This window comes from Mesoplodon densirostris, chromosome 7 (assembly GCF_025265405.1).
Source record: "Mesoplodon densirostris isolate mMesDen1 chromosome 7, mMesDen1 primary haplotype, whole genome shotgun sequence".
Lineage (NCBI taxonomy): Eukaryota > Metazoa > Chordata > Mammalia > Artiodactyla > Ziphiidae > Mesoplodon > Mesoplodon densirostris.
The window spans coordinates 39,921,133-39,946,202 of NC_082667.1; the positions used below are offsets into that span (position 1 = coordinate 39,921,133).

Below are 25,070 nucleotides of genomic sequence, written 5' to 3' on the forward strand. Positions count from 1 at the left end.
CAGAAAGTGACCTCTTCCCACATGCCACTGAACTGACCAGTTATTTATATACGTCTGAGCAGGGCTGAAAAAGCCTCTTTGCCCCAAGCCCACAGTGATGTATTAGAAACAAGAATCAAGGAGGATTTAAAGAGTCACATCTAAGAGACAAAATAGGGGGTCATACTGGGAAGTCGTGCAGGCTGGTCTTCCATCGTCAGTGACTTGGACCATGCCAAGCATAGCCTGACTCCAGAATCTGCACCCACTTCTTACTTCCAAACTTACAACCTTGCCTGAATCACACACCTGACAACCTACCTTCTCTTGAATTTTTAAATACAATATTATTTAATTTTTTATGCATGTGTGTATTATTCTCCCTAATTATTAGCATGCATTTTTTTTGAGGGTAGAAAATCATGACTTATACTAAGTTGGTACCCAGTACATTTTTGTCAATTGATTTGGCCCTTGAACCCAAAAGCAAGTTAGGAGACCACATATGCTTGATGCACTTTCAAAGACTGACTCAACCTTCAACATTGTTTTATTAAGGAAGAGACCTCTGGTATTTAGATTTGTTCTCAATCATATAGGTAGAATCTCCAATCATGACATTGCCAATATAATAACATAGCTCCAAGTCACTGCCGTTCTCATGTATTGAGTGGTCACAAAATGCAGCTCAAAACTGGAGTGACAATGTTATTTGGACTGGGGAAACAAGGTCATTGGAGACAGCTAATCAACAGTCCATTTGCTTCTCTCTGCATACAATGAGCCTTCATAAATAAGCTTGTTTAAATGTATGTGTTTACATTATACCTGTACTAAACGTGCCATGAATAGCACTTTACATCCACTGTCATTTCATTCTCACAAGCTTGGGCATTCCCTGCTCTCACACCATATATTATTATTCTGTTTTTAAAGTATGCAAACTAAGGCTCAGAGGATCACAAACCAGAGATCTCAGTCTTTATAAAGCAAAACAATGGGCTACGAACTGGGGGTTGGAACCCGCATACTCCCACCACACCAGGACTTTTGCCCCATGTTGGTACAGGAGAGCACTGTTCCTTAATATGGGGTCTCTTTTCCCTGCTTCTGCTTCCTTCTAGCCAAGTAACCATGGGCAAGTTTTTAACTTCTTTGTCACCTTTAAATGGTGATAATAACAGTATCTACCTCAAGAGTTGTTGTGAGAATTAAATGAGATAATGCATATAAAGCACTGCACATAGTGTCTATCATTAGGAAACTATTGATACTTAATAACTGCTAGCCTCTGCTATTATCACACACTGCTAACGGGTGTTAGGAGAAAGGCAAGGGACAAATTCACCCTTGGGTGTCACTTCCTCTTCAAACACCATGTGTTGAGAATCCCAGTCCCTAACACTAAAGCTTCAACAAGGAATAAAAGCAAATGCTAGCACCATAGAATCTTCCATTTCTGAACTGTTTGCTTGCAATGCAATGCAGAACAAGAGTATAAAGGTGATGCCTGTACACATCAGGACACTCTCTCTTGAACACAGATTCTCACTTTCTTCTAGACCTGTGCTGTCCAAAATAGTAGCCACAAACCACATGTCGTTACTGAACACCTGAAATGTGACTCATCTGAACTGAGTTGTGCAGGCAGTATAAAAGGCACATCAAAATTTGAAGACAGTACAAAAAATGTAAAACATCTCATTAATAGTTTTTTATGTTGATTACCTGTTGAAATCATAATATTTTGCATATAATGGGTTAACTAAAACATGTATCTAAAAATATGTTTTTAAATGGATTAACTAACTGTATGGAGGTTCCTTAAAAAACTACAACTAGAGTTACCATATGATCCAGCAATTCTACTCCTGGGCATATATTTGGAAAAGACACATGTACCCCAATGTTCATAGCAGCACTATTTACAATAGCTAAAATACGGAAGAAACCTAAGTGTCCATTGACAGATGAATGGATAAAGAAGATGTGGTATATAAGCACAATGGAATATTACTCAGCAATAAAAAAGAAAGAAATAATGCCATTTGCAGCAATATGGATGGACCTAGAGATTATCATACTAAGTGAAGTAAGTCAGACAAAGACAAATATCATATGACATCACTTATATCTGGAATCTTAAAAAATGATACAAATGAACTTATTGACAAAACAAAAATAGACTCATAGACATAGAAAACAAACTTACGGTTACCAAAGGGGAAGGCAGGGAGGGATAAATTAGGAGTTTGGTATTGGCAGATACAAACTACTATATATAAAATAGGTAAACAACAAGGTCCTACTGTATAGCACAGGGAACTATATTCAATATCCTGTGATAAACCATAATAGAAAAAAATATTTTTAAAGTATGTATATATGTATGTATAACTGAATCACTTTGCTGTACAGCAGAAACTAACACAACATTGTAAATCAGCTATACTTCAATTTTTTTAAATGAGTTAACTAAAACATGTTTTTAAATTAATTTCACCTGTTTCTTTTAACTTTTTAAAAATGTGGCTGCAAGAAAAATTTTAATTAGATATGTCACCCAGATTATATTTCTTTATTTTTTAAGGATGTCGATGTCTTTATTTTTTTTAATTTAGCCATTTTATTTTTTTAAAATTTTTATTGGTGTGTACTTGATTTACAGTGTTGTGTTCGTTTCTGCTGTACAGCAAAGTGAATCAGTTATATACTGATTCTTTTAGATTCTTTTCCCGTATAGGTCATTACAGAGTATTGAGAAGAGTTCCCTGTGCTACACAGTAGGTCCTTATTGGTTATCTATCTTATATATAGTAGTGTGTATGTGTCAATCCCAATCTCCCAATTTATCCCACCCCTCCTTCCCCTCCTCACATTATAGTTCTACTGTTCAGCACTGCTCTAGTCCACATTGCATGTACACCAAAAGGTCTCATTTTGGAGACATTCCAGAAATCAGTGAGCAACAAAACAATTCATGCAAACAGACTAGCAGTCCCCACTCTACTGTCCCCAGATCCCCAAGCATCAATGGTGATCAGCAAGCTATATTCAACATATTAAACTATATATTTATCTACAATCAGGCCATCATGCTAACATTTAATAAATATGGCTTGTGTGACTGACAAAAATTGTCCAAAACACAACAGGAAAAAAAAATCAATGGATAAACAGATGAAGGATATGATCAAGTAATTCAGAAGAGAAAATGCAAACAGCTAAATACATTTCCCAAAGCAAACTTATTAGTAGAGAAGTAAAATCAAAACAACTGTTTTCCATTTATCAACATTAACAATTCAGTTCAATGAATGTTTACTGAGCCTCTAAGCAAAGATTCTTTAAAATTCTCAAGATATGATACATATTAGGATTTCACCTGAGTAAAAAATAATATATAGAAAAATGACTAGAAGGAACTATGACAAAAGGTCAGAATGACTATTTCTAGGTGATGAAATTAGGGGTTTTTTTTCACTCTTCATATTTTTCTGTTCTTTATACAATTTCTACAATGAACATGGATGGCTATTCAAAAAAAATTTCACTAAGTAATATATGTTATAGAAAAATTAGAAAATAGAGAAAAATTAAAAAATAAAGATAAGCAAAAAAATGAGAAAAATTAGAAAATAAAGGTAAGCCAAAAAAATCAGCACTGTTATTCTAATAATCAGAGAAAGTAAACAAAATAAAATAAAAGAATTTTAAAATGAGATGAAAATAACAAAGGCCTTCTTGGCTGTGAAGAGGTTCAAATTTTAAGACTTCTCACTCAATAAAAATACCTCTTATTTACCTAGAGATTTCCAACTTAGAGTATTTTCTTATAATTTTCTAACCCTCAAAGCAACAGTGAACGGAGTATTTAACTATGGTTACGGCTGGATAATGGGACTGCAGGTAATTTCTATTTTCCTTCTTTTTTATTTTAGGGAGTGGAGGAAGTGGGAGTTATCTATATTTCTAGATTTTCTACAATGAACATGCTTCATTTATGTAAGGAAGAAAATCAGTTAGTTTTAGGAAAAATCAGCTGTAACAAGTTGCAGATAAGGAAACTGAGTCTCTGAGAACTTATTCAATTTGCTACAAAGTGGGAGAGCCAGGACTCAAAACCCCTCAAATCTTCTATTCCCAAACCCACAGCCTTCCCACCTGGATCCCTTTGGTGGTGCAGACACGAGACTCATAAATGTTCAAATTGAGACTAGGGTCTTGGGTAAGCTAATATCAAAATTATTGCTATGCAGGATGCATATGGATAATTCTCTTGTTTGGAGAAGCCACTCATTTAATGCATTGCTGCTGGAACTGTGTTAGATTTCCTGAGAAAGTAACCTGAACTTGACCCTAGCCTTTTGAAATTCCCACACTGCAGAGTTGCTTCTCACAATAAACAGGGCATTTTATTTGGCTCATCCAGACATAATTCAGCTTAAAAATTGTACAAACTCCTGAGTTTTAATGCTGGTATTCAAAACACATGTTTGCTGGTGGAATTTTTTTTTTTTTTTTTTTGCGATACGCGGGCCTCTCACTTTGTGGCCTCTCCCGTTGCGGAGCACAGGCTCCGGACGCGCAGGCTCAGCGGCCATGGCTCACGGGCCCAGCCGCTCCGCGGCATGTGGGATCTTCCCGGACCGGGGCACGAACCCGTGTCCCCTGCACCGGCAGGCGGACTCTCAACCACTGCGCCACCAGGGAAGCCCCAGAACTGTCCTGAAGATGGAGGAGGATGACCCACACCGTGCCTGGCACACAGCAGGCACTCAGAGGCCTATGCTACTACTGCCTCTGTTCCATTGTTACCTGAGAAGGGTGGAGATGGAGCTCCAGAAACTGGAAAATCAGAGCGAGTATTAGAGAAAACAGGTTTTAGCTTATTCTGAAGCCATGAAAATATACAGATCATATGAACACAAAAATACCAAGGGCCAATTTTCAAAATCAAATCAATCTAACTAGTCAAATACACGCCCCCCCCCCAAATTAACCAAGCTAATAATTGCAAATGAAAATTAAAAATTAACACAATTTGCCTATTACATTAGCAAGGTCTTTGTAATTATAATGACTAATGTTGGTCATAGGGCAGTGAAACAGGCACTATAATATTTTCATAAAGTTATCTGGTATCAGAAGTCATTAAATATTTAACTAAAATTTATCCAATAATTTCATTTCTAAATAATGATGCCTAAATAAGTAAACTAAAATATGGAAAATTCGATGTGCATGATGATGGTCTCTATACTATTTATAGAGAAAAAGATGTAAATGATATAATTTATGAAATATGCAGCAATAGAAAGGATGGTTATGAAAACAAACATTGTAGAAAAAAACTTGTAATACAATACTATCTAAAAAGAGCTAAGATACTAAATGGAATATCATCTATGATTACAACATGTGAAAAAATTAATTTGTACAGGAAAAATGTTAACAGTGGTTGTATTAAGAAAGTAGGATACTTTAAATAATTTTTTAGCATCTTTAGTTTCCACTTTTGGACATATGGACAGATTTCTTTGGAAAACAAACATACATTTGACAAATGTGCTCCAAACTGCTTTGATGAAAATCAGATCATCCACTGGTATTCATTCGTGAATTCATTTCCATTAACGGTACAGACTGCGTAAGCCAAGTCACAACTCTTAGAAGTGCTGTTTCCACAAAATGTGTCAGAGTTAATATCCAAATTCTTCCTTTTCTTTATTTTTTTTTAAAGCCTAATTCTCCATAGAACAACCTGTCCAATTCTCACCTTGTCCTTATTTATATCCATTTCCACTTTCAGGTTGAAGGAAACGGAAGAAGGGGCAGGAACAAAACCAGAGTCTCTATCCATGGCCGCTCATGGTCCCTGGAGGTCCCCACCAGCCACCTCAGTAGGGCCAAGTCGCCGTAATCCCTCCCTCTCCCCAGCCTCACTAGCACACTCACGAAAAAGGCCAATGTGTGTAAGTCAAGTACACCTTGACTGGTGGTCTCTCCATGGGGTTTCCCACAAAAGGAGTCCATAACCCACCACTTCTCCCATCATTAGCAGATCAGAGCAGGTGAGAGAATTTGTAAGCTATGGTGACTCAGTAATGAAGGCAAAAGAACTCCAAGTTCTTCCTCATCTTATCTTAAGCTCTATGCTCTTTGGACCTTTCCACCTCTAGGCAAAAAGAACTGAAGTCTCGACAGCTTGATGGGTTGGATCAGAACACTGAACATTCACAACATACTGAGGCCGTTTTTGCAGCACGTGGCCCGGATGTGGACCCAGTAATCTCAGTCAGACTCAGAAGAGTCTGAGATTACTGAGTCTCTCCGACTCAGAAGAGTCTATGACGTATTGACCCAACAGCCTGCAGCTTCCCAAACCATCACTATTAATGACAAACTGATAACCCGTTAAGCATAAAGGAATGTGTCAGTGAAATTAAAAGGAGCCCTGGGGCTTCCCTGGTGGCGCAGTGGTTAAGAGTCCGCCTGCCGATGCAGGGGACACGGGTTCGTGCCCTGGTCCGGGAGGATCCCACGTGCCGCGGAGCGGCTGGGTCCATGAGCCATGGCCACTGAGCCTGCACGTCCAGAGCCTGCGCGTCCAGAGCCTGTGCTCTGCAACAGGAGAGACCACAGCAGTGAGAGGCCCGCGGACCACACACACACACACACAAAAAGGAGCCCTCCTCTTCTCGTGGGTCAAAGATAACTTGAACATCACACACTGCTGAACTTCAGATCCAACCCTTGGAGCTCAGGCCACACTGAAGGTGTCTGAAACAGGGCTGGTGTGGACGCAACTTTGTTTACCCTGTCGGCCAAAGGCTGCACTGCTGGAGTCATGCTGGCTAGGCGTGGCCAGGCTCACAAAGGCGCCTTGTAGCTCTGCGGCCCAGCCTCAATGGCCTGTCTATTACGTCTTCTGGGACATTTTGATGTGTCATGTGGACCCAGCTATCAAGCCTGGCAATCAGGTCAAATCCTTCATACATTTCTTCTTCTTTTTGACTTCATAATTTTGAGGCAAATGACACCACCCACCAATAACTGGGTAGCCCTCCAGGAAGAGCTGCCCTCCTCCCCTTACTGTGTCTCCCACTCACAGCACATCTACTGCCAAATGACAAAAAGCAAAATGATCCACTTTATGCATTGCCATTTAACAAAGAATAAAGCCAAGCAGAAGGAAGGAGACTTCGTCTGGGGATATTTTCACTTTCTATCAGGCTCTAGAGGCTGATTTAAACAAATGTGAACTATCACAAACCAAACTCTGATATGATTCTGGGATAAACATCATGGATTACTTAACTCTGACAAATCAATGTTCTAAAAACCAGAGATTTGAAGATTTATTTTTCTTCTTCAAACCTGATAGTTTTTAAGTTTAAATTTCTCCCTGGCTTAAGGAACCATAAAAGGGTAAGAATAAGAGCCCTCCCAGGCCCCATCTTGATTCCCCAGTGGGATCAGACTGTGCCCACTGAGTTCTGCTGCCTGTCAGGGGCCTAAAGGTTGGTATAGTGCTTCACAGCTGCCATCCCCCACCAAACGCAGGGAAATGCGTCAGCAGCTGGGAAGTAAGTGGCAGGCCGATCAGCCAGATCACTCTCTCTGCCAAGGCCCAGTCACTCCCTTTTTGCAAGATGTACAGCCAAAGTATGCCCTGCACACTGCCATTGGGGTGGCACAGGGAAATCTCAGCTCATTTGATTTAGAAACAGATGAATAAAGCCTTTGGTGAGAATGAAGACATATCCATGATAGGCAGTGGCCACTTGTCTTCTCTTCCCACTGCTCCATGCTCTCCCTGAGCAGAGCAAGCTCAGAAACATCTAAATGCTGGCGATTCCCAAATGTGTATCTCCAACCCAGTTTCTCTCCTGAGAGTTTGTTTTCCAATTGCCTTATTTCCAGCTGCCCTATTATTCCTCAACGTCCACAGCTAATCAATCATTAAATGATATCAATTCTATTTCTCTTAGCATATAAGGCTCCCCTATACCTATGGCCTCAAACCTAGGTCACCCTCACCAAGTCTTATTTGGATAATTGACCTGGTCCCTGAGGCCCTCCTGGCCTCCAGTATCCCCTTCCTCTAATTCATCCTTCTCTGCCATGGAAGTCAGCCTAGTAAACATCAACATAGTATCTATTGAAAAACACTGGTTCTCAGCCTAGTAAACATCAACATAGAAGTCAGCCTAGTAAACATCAACATAGTATCTATTGAAAAGTCAGCCTAGTAAACATCAACATAGTATCTATTGAAAAACACTGGTTCTCCTAATTGTTTATGGATAAATTCTGAACTCTTTAGTATGACACTCAACGACCTTCACCAACTGGTCTCAACTTCCCTGTCCAAACACACCTTCTGCTACTTCTTAGCCCACCAGTGCTCTGCATTATTGCAGCTCATGCCAGACAAAACCTCCAAAGCTTTTTGTCTGAAGAAATGGCATCTCCCCTGCTTAGTACCTACTGCTACTTCATCTCTACCCCACAACTCTTATTTATTCTTCAAGACCCAACTCAAATGTCACCTCCTCTGTGAAGCTCTCCCTAAGCCCTACAGCTGTGAGTCACACTACCCTCTCTGGTGCCCTAATGCTCTCTGCATATTTCTATCCTAAAACAGCACACTGCACCACGAGGATCTGTTAAGATGCTGGTTTCCTCCAAGACGATGCTGGAAGGACCTTGAGGGTAGGAACCATATCTTTATCTCTGGACCAAGTACAGGGTTGCACAGAATACACACTCGGTAAGTGTTGTTGAATCCATCAACAGATGTAGGAGGAATTAAGGCAATGGAGGAATAAGGCTTTGACAGTCAGAATACTTGAGCCTTGCTCCAGCTGCCTCAGAGTCGAGTACTGTGGGAATTTAGTTTCTCATCTGTTGAATACGGGGGTGGGGCTATATGATTTCTATGGTCCCTTTAACTCCTCTGTTCTAGAATTCAGACTACATTTTCCTTTAAAATCTACAATGAAGAAAGACTCTATAAAACCCCATGGTAATAATATGTTCCAGGAGTTTGGACACGCTCCTCAAAGCCAGCCAGGAAAATTGCTGCTCTGCCAGGCCACTGGGCTGAGCTCCCAAGGATGGCCAGCAATGGAGGTTCCTCCCTTAAACTCATAAATCCCCCGCTGCCTTCTGTTACATTTGGAGAAAATACCCAATTGCCCTCTTTTCTGTTTCACTCTGCGTATTTTGGCCAAAATGCTGCTTATTAAATATTATGCACAAGAAAAAAAACGATGACAAAAACCTAACATGCCTTGAAAATAATGAGTGCTAAAAACATGAATTAAACCACTAGGCTTACTATGGAAAACAGTATGGAGGTTTCTCAAAAAACTAAAAATAGAACTACCATATGAACCAGCAATTCCACTCCTGGGTATATATCCAAAAAAAACAAAAACACTAATTTGAAAAGATACATGCACCCCAATGTTCACAGCAGCATTATTTACAATTGCCAAGATATGGAAGCAACACAAGTATCCATCAGCTGATCAATGGATAAAGATGTGGCATATATATACAATGGAATATTACTCAGCCATAAAAAAAAAGAATGAAATAGGAGCTGCCCTGGTGGCACAGTGGTTGGGAATCCACCTGACAATGCAGGGGACACGGGTTCAAGCCCTGGTCTAGGAAGATCCCACATGCTGCGGAGCAGCTAAGCCCGTGTGCCACAACTACTGAGTCTGTGCTCTAGAGCCCGTGAGCCACAACTACTGAGCCCTCGTGCCACAACTACTGAAGCCCGCCCGCCTAGAGCCCGTGCTCCACAACGAGAGAGAAGCCACCGCAATGAGAAGCCCATAGAGTAGCCCCCGCTCGCCGCAACTAGAGAAAGCCCACGTGCAGCATCGAAGACCCAATACAGTAAAAAATAAATGTAAGTAAATAAATAAATAAATAAATTTTTAAAAAAAGAATGAAATAATGCTATTTGCAGCAACATGGATGGACCTAGAGATTATCATAATAAGTGAAGTAAGTCAGACAGAGAAAGACAAATACTGTCTGTTATCACTTACATGTAGAATCTAAAAAATACAACAAACTGGTGAATACAACAAAAAGGAAGCAGACTCACAGGTATAAAGAACAAACTAGTGGTTACCAGTGAGGAGAGGGAAGCGGGGAGGGACAATGTAGGGGCAGGGGATTAAGAGGTACACACTATTAGGTATAAAATAAGCTTCAAGGATATATTGTACAACATGGGGAATACAGCCAATATTTTATAATAACTATAAATGAAGTATAACCTTTAAAAATTGTGAACCACTATACTGTACACCTATAACATATAATATACATCAACTATACTTCAATAAAAAAGAATTTTTTTAATCAAAATAAAATAAAAAACTTCTAGGCTTGATAATCACCTCGTTACCCCATACTCTGGGGGTGGCTGGTACCTCAGGACGGCCACTTCTGTCCTCGCAGGCTGGGGAGCAGGGTAAGGCTTGACCATGTCGTGGAGCATCCCCGGGTGCTGGTCACTGTAGAAAAGTCCATGCTCCTGGGTCTTGCCCACCGGGGACATCATTTGCTTGGTCTTGAAGGGGTACTCGGGTGGAGGACCTCGGGGGTCCAGCACTTTAGCTGCAGGCTGGGCTGGGGAGGGCCCCCCGCCTGCCTTGAACCCCTTTCCGGTCCCTGGGCCAGGGAGGTGTTGCTTTGCACCGTTCCTCTCCAACGACAGCTGCATGATCCTCTCACTGAGAGAGCGGACGTGGCCCTGCTTGAGTTCCTTCAGCGCCTCGTCCTTGTGCGCCTGTCCGCTGTTGGCGCGGTTCACCGTGGGCCTGCCCTCAGTCCGCGCCTTCTGACTGGCACCCCCGGCCATGTAGTAGCCGTGACCCACAGCCCCCTGCTGCTGCTGCTGCGGCGGCGGCGGCTGCTGCCCCCGGAAGAACTGGGACTGCGCTTTGGCCTCCTCATACGTGGGCAGTTCCTCGTTGTTCTGCTGAGGCTGCGTGGACCGCACCTGTTTCTCCATCACCGTGTTGTCCACCTGGTGTTCCTGACCCTGCGGTTCCTGGCGTGCCGACTGGTAGACCATTTGTGGGTCTTCTTGAGTGAGGTTTTCCGTGGAAGAAAAGTTGTTTGTGGGGTGGGCTGGTCCTGCACTCCCTGTGGCCTGGTGCTGAATGGCCAGCAAGTTCATGTTCTCGGTCGGGGTACCATAGCGCAGTTGCTCCTGGATCAGCCGCTGTAACACTGTTCCAGCTGCCGCATCCTCGGAACCTCTCATTTCCACCTCTGAGATCCTCGGGAAGTTCGGCGGGTGGAAGTTACAAAGAGGATCCTCAACTAGAAGGTAAACATAGGAAAAAGATGTCAGGCTGTTCCACGCAGATATAGGTCTGGACATACATGGTGAATAACCAACTTTCTAATGACAGAGGCATTTAAAGATTTCCAATACACCGTCACTCCCATTTACCCTACAGTTTCTCATGGAAGCATCTCTCCAAATCAAAGTGTCTCTACTACTTTCCCTTCCCTTGCCTACTGTTTCCTCCTAGACCTTGCTCGGGCCTTCAAGCCCTCCCTTTCCTTTAAGCTCCCCACCGACCCCTTCTCTTCATCATATAAACAGGTCAAGTCTTTACCATCTTAAAAAAAAAGAGAGAAAAAAAAAAAAACAAGCAAAACTCAGAACCAAACAAAAAGAAACCATCCTTTCATGGCTCTACATAAACTTCTAAGTGCCACCCTGCATCTCTCCTCCCCTTCTAATCGTCCTCAGAAAGCAATCGATACGGAAAGTGGCCATCTCCACTTTCCGAACGTGCCGTCCACTGCCCTCCCTACCGCTCTGATTAGCAATCATTCCCAGGGAGAACTTTCCAGCCTAACCTTTCTGAAGCATTTAGCATGTTGATCACCCACTTCTTGAAATGCTCTCCTCACTCAGCATCCAGGCCACCCCCTCTCATGGTTCAGGATCCTGCTGCTTCTCCGTACACTCCATCTCTGGCTCCCTTTTCTCCACCTGCCCCTTAAATTCTTTCCCACAGCTCTGCCCTGAGCACTCACCCACCCTCACTTCGACAGATTCTCATCTCATCCACCACTCGTCTGAACCTACTGACCCATGGCCCACCCATTTACAACCACCAGCCAATGGCCCACAGGTCCTCCAAACTCAACGTGTCTTCCTCAGCCCATCCAAACAACCCCTGGATCCTTGCCTCGTCTACTCTTTGCCAAGCCAGAAACCTGAGAGTTTTCCAAAATTCCTTCCTCTCCCTTACCCCCGACATCTGGTCAGCGCCTGCCTGTGAATTCTACCTCCGAAATGAAACATCTCTCCCAACTCTCCCCTTTATTCCCCTGCCGGTCTCCAAGTTCATTATCAATAACCACAGTACAACCACAAAAACCATTTTTAAGGAGCATATGATGTGCCAGGTATTGTACTAAATTCCCTCCTTTATTTAGTTTAGTTCACATACAATCGCATGAGGCAGGTATTAATTGCCCCATCTTACAGATAAGGAGAGAGGTTTAGAGAAGGTAAATCACCAAGGTCGCAGAGGTAGGAAGAGACAGATCCAGGATCCGACTCATTCCACAACGAAATCTGTGTTCATTCCACATGACAAGCCCGTGGAGCCTCATACCCAAACCATTCCAAGAGCCCCCTCATCTATTTCTCTGACACTAGTCTCTTTTCCACTTCCAAACCCACCCCCTCAGACTCCAACTTATCTTCCCCACTGCCCTAAGATTGTTCAAACCGGAAAACTTAATCATACCACTCCTCTGCACAAAATTCCTCAACAATTAATTATAGGATGAAACTGACAATCCATCATAGGGTGTAGCAGGCATTGCTCTGTCCATCCAGCAACATTTCATGCCATCACTGGCCCCCTCACCGGCAACCCCTTGGAGTTCATTCCAGCAATACCCTAAGAAGTTCCCAGACATGCTAGCTCTCTCTGGCCTCCAGGACTTTGCTCCCATCCATCCCTCTGCCTAGAAAGACGCATCTCACTACACCCTTCTTGGGAAATTCCTAGACATGCTGTAAATGATGGCTCCAAAGCTACCTTCTGAGTAGAACCCTTCCTGCTGTAGCCCAGCAGGCTTGAGCCCTCCTCCTCCAATGTCTGGGCTCCATTACTATACCTCCCTTAGAGCAGTCATCACAACAGATGGCAATCACTCATGTACACAGACTCTAAACTCCTTAAGAGCAAAGATCTTGCATGTAATGGGGGTCAAACATGTAACCAGTAAAAGAATATCTGAGCACCATGAAATATATAATTCACCCCATTTCACAATAGTACTAAGAAGTAGTGTATTGAGGACATTTATAGTGTTAGGATAACAAAAATTCTACTACTTACTACTGGCAAGACTTTGAGCAAATCACTTGCTCTCTTAGAGCTCAACATCCTCCCCTGTCAATAGAGGGAGCTGAACTAGCCCCTTAGAGATAAGCAGCCTTAGAGATAGCAGCCTTCACTCTTACAATTCCCTGTAGTGATGGTTCTTTGTTTTTACATATGCACAGGACACATTACTTTCCCCCAAACTGTCTTTCTTCCCCAAGGTTGCCTTTTTTTTCTCTGAATGGCATCCTCATCAGAGACAACCAGATAGAAATTTCAGATTCAATTTTGATCCTTTTGTCTCCTTTGCTCCCTACATTTAATCAAGTGCCAAGCACTTTTCAGTCCACAGTGATATGAGAAAAAATGAAGGTGGTGTGATAAGTGAAATGAGAAAAAATGAAGGTGGTGTGATATGCTTACAAGATATAGAAATACACATATACATGTGTATCTACCTAGACATATGTCATTGGGTTTATTGTCTTCTTTGGGCAAGGGATTCTGTCAAGGATTACATCCCTCTTACACTTTTCAGTATTAAAATATGAGAAAGGGCTTCCCTGGTGGCGCAGTGATTGAGAGTCCGCCTGCCGATGCAGGGGACATGGGTTCGTGCCCTGGTCCGGGAATATCCCACATGCCGCAGAGCGGCTGGGCCCATGAGCCATGGCTGCTGAGCCTGCGCGTCTGGAGCCTGTGCTCCGCAATGGGAGAGGCCACAACAGTGAGAGGCCCGCGTACCGAAAAAAATAAAAAATAAAAAAATAAAAAAATAAAAAATGAGAAAATGCGACCGTAGATGACACTTTGAGTGTCTCTGTAACAGCAAAGACTGCAGCCCCAGCTTCCATGCCCTCAGCTACTCCCCGGGTTCCAGTCCCCTAACCAGTTGTCTAAATGTCCTGAGCAGCCTAATATCTCTTGCCTCTGGCCTCTCCTCCTTTTGATCAACACTGTATTTATCTGTATTTGTCTACTAGAATTCAAGCACCAGAGAACAGAGAGTTTTATCTGTTACGTTCACATGCCGTATACCCAGTGCCTAGAATACTACCTCAATATACAGAAGGCATTCAGGAAAGAATTGTGGGGGGCAGGGATAAATTAGAAGTTTGGGATTAACATATACACACTACTGTCCATGAAAGCGATAAAAAAAACAAGGACCTACTGTATAGCACAGGGAACTATATTAAGTATCTTATAATAACCTATTATGGAAAAGAATCTGAAAAAGAATAGATAGATAGATATACAAATAACTGAATCACTTTGCTGTACACCTGAAACTAACATAGCACTGTAAACTAACCATACTTCAACTTAAAATGTGGTTAAAAAAAAAATAAGAGAGGGCTTCCCTGGTGGCGCATTGGTTGAGAGTCCGCCTGCCGATGCAGGGGACACGGGTTCGTGCCCCGATCCCGGAAGATCCCACATGCCGCGGAGCGGCTGGGCCCGCGAGCCATGGCCGCGGAGCCTGTGTGTCCGGAGCCTGTGCTCCGCAACGGGAGAGGCCACAGCAGTGAGAGGCCCGCGTACAGCAAAAAAAAAAAAAAAAAAATAAGAGAAAAAATAATTGCCAAGTAAAGAACTTTACAGACTGGTTCCTGAAGCTCAACTCTGATCGACCCCAAAATCGCACCTCTGTGACCTCAGGCAAATTACTTGGCTTCTCTGAACCTCTCTGCTCTGTATAATGGTCAGGCTTCATATCTGCCTCACAGGATGGCATGTGGAGTAAATTCAAACTTATTCCTCACCTTCAGAGAAGGTGTACAGTAACTGATATTTAAACCAGAAGTTCAACAACGAAAAATTTTAAACAAAAAAAACAGATCATTGAAAGTCCACACAAGATGAATTGCCAATAATTGTAATAAGTGATGAACAACGCTAGGAAAGCGATTAACAGTGTGGGTTGAGTTGAGCCATCACTCACTCTACAAATAACAACTGCCAACCTGTTATATTCAGGCATTCTGATAGGTGCTGGGGTTAGGAGAATGAAGTGGACAGTCCTTACCTTCAGGGCTTAATGAAACAAGCAAATTCAAATAAAAATCAACATTTTAAAATAAAATGAATAAAAATTCAAATAAAAATATATATCCAAAGGAAAAAGATTTTTTTGGATGAATAATAAAAGGAATGGTGCCTCATTAAGCATGAAAACTACTGAAGTTCCTTTTCATAAGCACATTTGGCAAGAACCCTGAGATCTTCTTTAAAGTGGTTTAGAAGATTCCTTTTCATGGTTTAACCAATCTCATAAACCCTCAAAAATAGGCAGAAAGTTTTTACAAAGGAAGCAGTTCCTTCACGACTATAGTTTTGAATTTCTCTGAATTTCTGAATCATTTGCAAAAAGAGGTAAAAATGAAAGCAGAGAAGAAAAAAAGGAATGAAAGATTCTGGGAAAGAATACAGAAGAATATTTAGGAATTAGAAGAAAATGAGGGCATAAATGGTATAATTCTGAAGTTCCTATGTACTTAGGAACTCTGTTGAGAGGGTCACATATTATAGTAAAACAGTCAATTAAAACCTTGTTAATGTTTACCAAACATTAAAAATAAGGCACCTACCAATACAGAGACAACCAATAATCCAATATGCTGATATTTAAAACAAGGATAGAGAAAAAATTATGCAAAAGAGTGAAAAATGAGAAACATAAGATTGTTCTGCTTTTCCAACACAAGTGCCAATAAAAGAACTTACCAACTTTTTCCCTGATGCTACTGTTTGCCTCCACCGTCAAAGATGCTTCATGCCTCCCAGAATAGAGCTGAAAGTCTGGGAAAAAGTAGTTGGGGTCTTCCAGAATCTGGATGGGACTACTGGGGCTGTAACAGGCAGGAGGGGGACCTGGGGGCAGAAAGCAAAGTGCATATTAGTGCCAATGAAGTCCTCCTCTCCCTCTTTGCCGTGTGAGTCACACTAGCTGTTCTCCCACACACATTTCCACGGGCAGTGGCAGCTCTGTCTTTTCGATTCATAAAATTCCAAAGTTACTATTCAGAATCATCACAAGTCTAGCCACCCACCAAAATGACCCGTAAGGTCACAATAACAATTTTCAAGACACGCTGAGTGAAGTCAGGGACCCTTTCTCACAACCTACTTCCAAGGGCAGCAGCAGAAACACTGGCAGAAATCAAGTCCCCTGAGGAACTGGACAAGTCACCAAATTTGGAAAGGTCAACGTGGGGGACAGAAAGGAGGGAGGCAGGGAGGCCAGAAAAGGAAAACTAAAAGGGGAAGGGCAGCTGTCTCTTGGAATGTATGAAAGATGCAGAGAGGGGTGGTCATTTTGCCAGACCATGTGTTAGCAAGGGCCTGTCCCAACCCAGGACAGAGCGCTCAGCCCCACTCTGAGGGTTCTGGAGCCTCGTGTGGCAGTGTGAGCCTGGGTCATGGGTTCTGGCCCTCTGCCAGGCACTGACCTTTCAGCTCCTCTGTATCTGCTTCACACTCAAAGAGGAGTGTGCTTCCTGTTTCAATTAAACGTGACACTGTGTTGAATTCTACAGTCACTGAACATGAGATACCACAACGGCGACACCGATCTGGCATCTACAACATCGTGGGAACACTCAGTGGGATGGGTCTGGGCTGTCTTTCCTCTCTGCACTCGTTTCTCTGCGTGGGCACCAAGTTGAAGGCTCTTTCTGGCAAAAGTAACTTAGTTTACTCTGGGGAAAGAGTCAGGCTATTTTTTTTTAATTAAAATTCTTGCCCCCAAGGATTCCTTAATATACGCAAATCAATCAATGTGATATACCACATTAACAAATTGAAGAGTAAAAACCATATGATCATCTCAATAGATGCAGAAACAGCTTTTGACAAAATTCAACACCCATTTATGATAAAAATTCTACAGAAAGTGGGCATAGAGGGAACCTACCTCAACATAATAAAGGTCATATACGACAAACCCACAGCAAACATCATTCTCAATGGTGAAAAACCGAAGCATTTCTTCTAAGATCAGGAACAAGACAAGGATGTCCACTCTCGCCACTATTATTCAACGTAGTTTTGGAAGTCCTAGCCACGGCAATCAGAGAAGAAAAAGAAATGAAAGGAATACAAATTGGAAAAGAAGAAGGAAAACTGTCACTGTTGGCAGATGACATGCTACTATACATAGAGAATATTAAAGATGCCACCAGAAAACTACTAGAGCTAATCAATGAATTTGGTAAGGTTGCAGGATACAAAATTAATGCACAGAAATCTCTGGCATTCCTATACACTAACAATGAAAGATCAGAAAGAGAAATAAAGGAAACAATCCCATTCAGCATTGCAACAAAAAGAATAAAATACCTAGGAATAAACCTACCTAAGGAGGTAAAAGACCTGTATGCAGAAAACTGTAAGACACTGATGAAAGAAATCAGAGATAACACAAACAGATGGAGAAATATACCATGTTATTGGATTGGAAGAATCAATATTGTGAAAATGACTATACTACCCAAAGCAATCTACAGATTCAATGCAATCCCTATCAAATTACCAGTGGCATTTTTTACATAACTAGAACAAAAAATCTTAAAATCTGTATGGAGACACAAAAGACCCCAAATAGCCAAAGCAGTCTTGAGGGAAGAAAACGGAGCTGGAGGAATCAGACTCGCTGACTTCAGACTATACTACAAAGCTACAGTAATCAAGGCAATATGGTACCGGCACAAAAACAGAAATATAGATCAAAGGAACAAGATAGAAAGCCCAGAGATAAACCCACGCACCTATGGTCAACTAATCTATGACAAAGGAAGCAAGGATATACAATGGAGAAAAGACAGTCTCTTCAATAAGTGGTGCTGGGAAAACTGGACAGCTACATGTAAAAGAATGAAAGTAGAACACTCCCTAATACCATACACAAAAATAAGCTCAAAATGGATTAGAGACCTAAATGTAAGGCCAGACACTATACACCTCTTAGAGGAAAACAGGAAGAACACTCTTTGACGTAAATGAGAGCAAAATCTTTTTTGATCCACCTCCTAGAGTAATGGAAATAAAAACAAATGGGACCTAATGAAACTTCAAAGCTTTTGCAAAGCAAAGGAAACTACAAACAAGACAAAAAGCGACACTCAGAATTGGAGAAAATATTTGCAAATGAATTAACCAACAAAGGATTAATCTGCAAAATATATAAACAGCTCATGCAGCTCAATATTAAAAAAACAAACAACCCAACCTAAAAATGGGCAGAAGACTTAATCAGACATTTCACCAAAGAAGATATACAGATGGCTAAGAAGCACATGAAAAGCTGCTCAACATCACTACTTATTAGAGAAATGCAAATCAAAACTGCAATGAGGTATCACCTCACACCAGTTAGAATGGGCATCATCAGAAAATCTACAAACAACAAATGCTGGAGAGGGTGTGGGGAAAATGGAACCCTCTTGCACTGTTGTTGGGAATGTAATTCAGCCACTATGGAGAACAGTATGGAGGTTCCTAAAAAAACTAAAAATAGAATTACCATCTGACCCAGCAATCCCACTACTGGGAATATACCCAGAGAAAACCATAATTCAAAGACACACATGCACACCAGTGTTCACTGCAGCACTATTTACAATAGCCAGGTCATGGAAGCAACCTAAATGCCCATCGACAGACGAATGGATAAAGAAGATGTGGTACATATATACAATGGAATATTACTCAGTCATAAAAAGAAACGAAATTGGGTTGTTTGTAGAGACATGGATGGATCTAGAGACGCTCATACAGAGTGAAGTAAGTCAGAAAGAGAAAAACAAATATCGTATATTAATGCATATATGTGGAATCTAGAAAAATGGTACAGATAAACCGGTTTGCAGGGCAGAAATAGAGACACAGATGTAGAGAACAAACGTATGGACACCAAGGGGGGAAAGCAGCGGGGGGTGGGGCTGGTGGTGTGATGAATTGGGAGATTGGGATTGACATGTATACACTGATATGTATAAAATAGATAAGTAATAAGAAACTGCTGTATAAAAAAATAAATAAAATAAAATTCAAATGTTCAAAAAAAATAAAAAGACTTTTCTATTAAAAACTATATATAGACATATATATATGGTAGCTAAACATGAATATCAATTAGATTAGTTACAAATACAAGGAAAAACAATTTAGAGAGTTAATGGCTAAGGACATCTTAGTGCCTTTTCCGTTAATGTGTAACTATAATGGATCACTGTATAGTTTGTCCTGGTCTTCTCCTCATCACGTGTAGAATTAATCCATCTCAAAACTTTCTTGTACCCAAACCTGAAGGTTTGTCCACAGCTGTCCAGGTGTGTCCAAAGTTTACCACAGCAGCTTCCCTTCCATCCTGGATATCCTTTCCTTGGCATTCTGGACAATGAGCCCTCCCCTCTGATCCTCCACTATTGGTGGAGATAAGATAGATGGTACAAAGCATGCCAAGAGACTTCACAGGGTGGCAGCACCTCATTGGGTCATCAGAATCCAAATTTTGCCAATTCATTAATTTACCATGAGAAACACAACTGCCAGAGGGAACAGTCTCTTATGCCCTCCAGGCCAGCTAGCACATTTACTGTTTTGACATTTCCACAAGAAGGCAAATTACAACTTGGAAGTTGCATGGTGAGCAAGGAATCCCAGTAAGGGAAGTAGATGCATACTCAAATGATGGATGCCACTAGGTAGAGTTGTCTGATGCTTCCATGTCCCTCAAAGGAATTTTCCCACCCAGACACCCAAGCAGCACCCATTTCACAGTGGCAATTTACCCGAGTTGTACAAAGCTTTTAGGAAAAATATTATCTGAGATGCTTGTGTTACTCACTGTGGAACCCGAAAAGGAGTGGGCAACAGCAAGCCTCAGAATTAAATCTGATTACTTTGGTCTATAGTTCCAACAGAAATTCTTTCAACATTTAGTCAACATGTGCCTGGCATGTTCTAAGTGCCAGGCACCATGCTATAGCGATAAACAAGACAAGAACTCTGCCGTCCGGAGTCTCAGAATTCAGCAGGAAGCAGACATGTTGGCTGGCAGTTACGATGCAGGGTAGCGTTGGCTGTAACAAAGCCTTGTTCTAGATACAGTGGGAGCTCAGGACAAAGGGCCTAACCCTGCCTAAAGGTCGAGAAAACCTGCACAGAGGCCAAGGAGCTTAAGCTGATCCTACTTCAGTATCTGATTTTCACAATGAAAGAAAATGCATTTTTATGATTATATATTACCAATAATACAATCATATAGAGAACTGCTGTTAGCCTTATGGTATGTTTCTGTTTAATTTTATACATTAAGATTTGTACATACAAATATGGAATCACACAGTGTCATGCTGCTGTCACTTAGCATGATAACATGAGTTGTTCTCCTGCGATGTAATAAAAATACATTAAAAAAAATCCTCCTAGCTCTGTGAAAAATGCCATTGGTAGTTTGATAGGGATTGCATTGACTCTGTAGATTGCTTTGGGTAGTAGAGTCATTTTCACAATGTTGATTCTTCCAATCCAAGAACATGGTACATCTCTCCATCTATTTGTATCATCTTTAATTTCTTTCATCAGTGTCTTATAATTTTCTGCATACAGGTCTTTTGTCTCCTTAGGTAGGTTTATTCCTAGATATTTTATTCTTTTTGTTGCAATGGTAAATGGGAGTGTTTCCTTGATTTCACTTTCAGATTTTTCATCATTAGTATATAGGAATGCCAGAGATTTCTGTGCATTAATTTTGTATCCTGCAACTTTACCAAATTCATTGATTAGCTCTAGTAGTTTTCTGGTAGCATCTTTAGGATTCTCTATGTATAGTATCATGTCATCTGCAAACAGTGACAGCTTTACTTCTTCTTTTCCCATTTGGATTCCTTTTATTTCCTTTTCTTCTCTGATTGCTGTGGCTAAAACTTCCAAAACTAGGTTGAATAAGAGTGGTGAGAGTGGGCAACCTTGTCTTGTTCCTGATCTTAGTGGAAATGGTTTCAGTTTTTCACCATTGAGGACGATGCTGGCTGTGGGTTTGTCATATATGGCCTTTATTATGTTGAGGAAAGTTCCCTCTATGCCTACTTTCTGCAGGGTTTTTATCATAAATGGGTGTTGAATTTTGTCAAAAGCTTTCTCTGCATCTATTGAGATGATCATATGGTTTTTCTCCTTCAGTTTGTTAATATGGTGTATCACGTTGATTGATTTGCGTATATTGAAGAATCCTTGCATTCCTGGAATAAACCCCACTTGATCATGGTGCATGATCCTTTTAATGTGCTGTTGGATTCTGTTTGCTAGTATTTTGTTGAGGATTTTTGCATCTATGTTCATCAGTGATATTGGCCTGTAGTTTTCTTTCTTTGTGACATCCTTGTCTGGTTTTGGTATCAAGGTGATGGTGGCCTCGTAGAATGAGTTTGGGAGTGTTCCTCCCTCTGCTATATTTTGGAAGAGTTTGAGAAGGATAGGTGTTAGCTCTTCTCTAAATGCTTGATAGAATTCGCCTGTGAAGCCATCTGGTCCTGGGCTTTTGTTTGTTGGAAGATTTTTGATCACAGTTTCAATTTCAGTGCTTGTGATTGGTCTGTTCATATTTTCTATTTCTTCCTGATTCAGTCTTGGCAGGTTGTGCATTTCTAAGAATTTGTCCATTTCTTCCAGGTTGTCCATTTTATTGGCCTAGAGTTGCTTATAGTAATCTCTCATGATCTTTTGTATTTCTGCAGTGTCAGTTGTTACTTCTCCTTTTTCATTTCTAATTCTATTGATTTGAGTCTTCTCCCTTTTTTTCTTGATGAGTCTGGCTAATGGTTTATCAATTTTGTTTATCTTCTCAAAGAACCAGCTTTTAGTTTTATTGATCTTTGCTATCGTTTCCTTCATTTCTTTTTCATTTATTTCTGATCTGATTTTTATGATTTCTTTCCTTCTGCTAACTTTGGGATGTTTTTGTTCTTCTTTCTCTAATTGCTTTAGGTGCAAGGTTAGGTTGTTTATTCGAGATGTTTCCTTCACAATTTGTATGGAAACACAAAAGACCCCGAATAGCCAAAGCAATCTTGAGAACGAAAAATGGAGCTGGAGGAATCAGGCTCCTTGACTTCAGACTATACTACAAAGCTACAGTAATCAAGACAGTATGGTACTGGCACAAAAACAGAAAGATAGATCAATGGAACAGGATAGAAAGCCCAGAGATAAACCCACGGACATATGGTCACCTTATCTTTGATAAAGGAGGCAGGAATGTACAGTGGAGAAAGGACAGTCTCTTCAATAAGTGGTGCTGGGAAAACTGGACAGGGACATGCAAAAGTATGAGATTAGATCACTCCCTAACACCATACACAAAAATAAGCTCAAAATGGATTAAAGACCTAAATGTAAGGCCAGACACTATCAAACTCCTAGAGGAAAACATAGGCAGAACACTCTATGACATAAACCACAGCAAGATCCTTTTTGACCCACCTCCTAGAGAAATGGAAATAAAGACAAAAATAAACACATGGGACCTAATGAAACTTAAAAGCTTTTGCACAGCAAAGGAAACCATAAACAAGACCAAAAGACAACCCTCAGAATGGGAGAAAATATTTGCAAATGAAGCAACTGACAAAGGATTAATCTCCAAAATTTATAAGCAGCTCATGCAGCTCAATAGCAAAAAAACAAACAACCCAATCCAAAAATGGGCAGAAGACCTAAATAGACATTTCTGCACAGAAGATATACAGACAGCCAACAAACACATGAAAGGATGCTCAACATCTTTACTCATTAGAGAAATGCAAATCAAAACTACAATGAGATATCATCTCACACCAGTCAGAATGGCCATCATCAAAAAATCTAGAAACAATAAATGCTGGAGAGGGTGTGGAAAAAAGGGAACACTCTTGCACTGCTGGTGGGAATGTGAATTGGTACAGCCACTATGGAGAACGGTATGGAGGTTCCTTAAAAAACTACAAATAGAACTACCATATGACCCAGCAATCCCACTACTGGGCATATACCCTGAGAAAACCATAATTCAAAAAGAGACATGTACCAAAATGTTCATAGCAGCCCTATTTACAATAGCCCGGAAATGGAAACAACCTAAGTGTCCATCATCGGATGAATGGGTAAAGAAGATGTGGCACATATATACAATGGAATATTACTCAGCCATAAAAAGAAATGAAATTGAGCTATTTGTAATGAGGTGGATGGACCTAGAGTCTGTCATACAGAGTGAAGTAAGTCAGAAAGAGAAAGACAAATACTGTATGCTGACACATATATATGGAATTTAAGAAAAAAAAATGTCATCAAGAACCTAGGAGCAAGACAGGAATAAAGACACAGACCTACTAGAGCATGGACTTGAGGATATGGGGAGGGGGAAGGGTAAGCTGTAACAAAGTGAAAGAGCGGCATGGACATATATACACTACCAAACGTAAGGTAGATAGCTAGTGGGAAGCAGCCGCATAGCACAGGGAGATCAGCTCGGTTCTTTGTGACTGCCTGGAGGGGTGGGATAGGGAGGGTGGGAGGGAGACGCAAAAGGGAGGGGATATGGGAACATATGTATATGTATAACTGATTAAATTTGTAAAAAAAAAAAAAAAAAAAAAAATCCTTGCCCCAGAGATAATTCCATTAGAAGAAAAATCATGTTTTACAGCCATCACTTCAAACAGGTCATTTGCAGTTTCTTGCTAGGATTGTTATCTACCCATTTCCCATAAGGCCAAAGCTAGTAGTAAGCAACTAATTATTCTAAGAGGCTGTAAGATGGAAATTTACTCAACTTCTTCCTGAGTTTCTCTACCTCAACCCATGAAATAATATTTGTGCATGTGCTCACATGTATCATAAGCATGTTTAGACTAGAGAGAAAAAGAGAAAAAAGATTTTGACAACGAGAGTATTTATCTTAACAATGTTAAAATAAATAATGTAGTTGTGACTTAGATCTTAAGGATGAATAAAAACTGAGTATGAATGACATACTATATAAAGATCAGCCTAAAATGACAGTTCCAATGCCTGTGACAGTGTCTGTCAGCGTTCTCTTTTTTGCCAACCCACAAAGGACTACCCTGGAAAGAAACTCAGCCCTTTCTGGGCCTCATCTTCTACATCTATAAATCTAAAAGTCAAGGCTAAAATTAGGAATCATCGATGGCCTGGATCCAAAGGCAAATCCTGGCCTGGCTTCTACTTCAGGCAGGTGGAAAATATTGGTGGAAAGCTGGAGAGACGCACAGAGCAACTTGGCCACCTGTTAGGATCACCTGGGGAACGTTGCCAATGCCAGTACCCCAGTCTCATCCAAACCTAGTCAATCAGAATCACTGGGACAGGGCCCAGGCACACGTATTTTATAAGGTTCTTCATATGATTCCGATGTGCAACCACCGCTGAGAAGCCCTAAGCTAGATGGAGAACAGTGCACACAGGCAAAGAAACAAAAAAACATAAACACACCTTCTGCACCCTCCGCCTCTCTACCACCAAATCAGAGCCAGGGAGGAGTTGAGGACCCATACACTTGAGTAAAGAAAGTGTGACAGATACACATTACTATATATAAAATAGATAAACAACAAGGACCTACTGTGTAGCACAGGCAACTATATTCAATATCTCACAATAACTTATAACGGAAAAGAATCTGAAAAAGAA

The 25,070-nt window shown here is 41.0% G+C and overlaps 1 protein-coding gene across 2 annotated transcripts in view; it reads right to left on the reverse strand.

Annotated features, from left to right (window-relative positions):
• The window catches only part of AMOTL1 (angiomotin like 1), a 105,043-nt gene that overhangs the window by 50,365 nt on the left and 29,608 nt on the right, over positions 1-25,070 (reverse strand). For both annotated transcript variants that reach the window (XM_060103191.1, XM_060103190.1), the window contains exons 2-3: positions 16,104-16,250; positions 10,410-11,340 (exon numbers count right to left, since the gene is read on the reverse strand). In XM_060103191.1, coding sequence (XP_059959174.1) covers positions 10,410-11,340; positions 16,104-16,250 — 1,078 coding nt within the window. The remainder of the gene's footprint in view (positions 1-10,409; positions 11,341-16,103; positions 16,251-25,070) is intronic.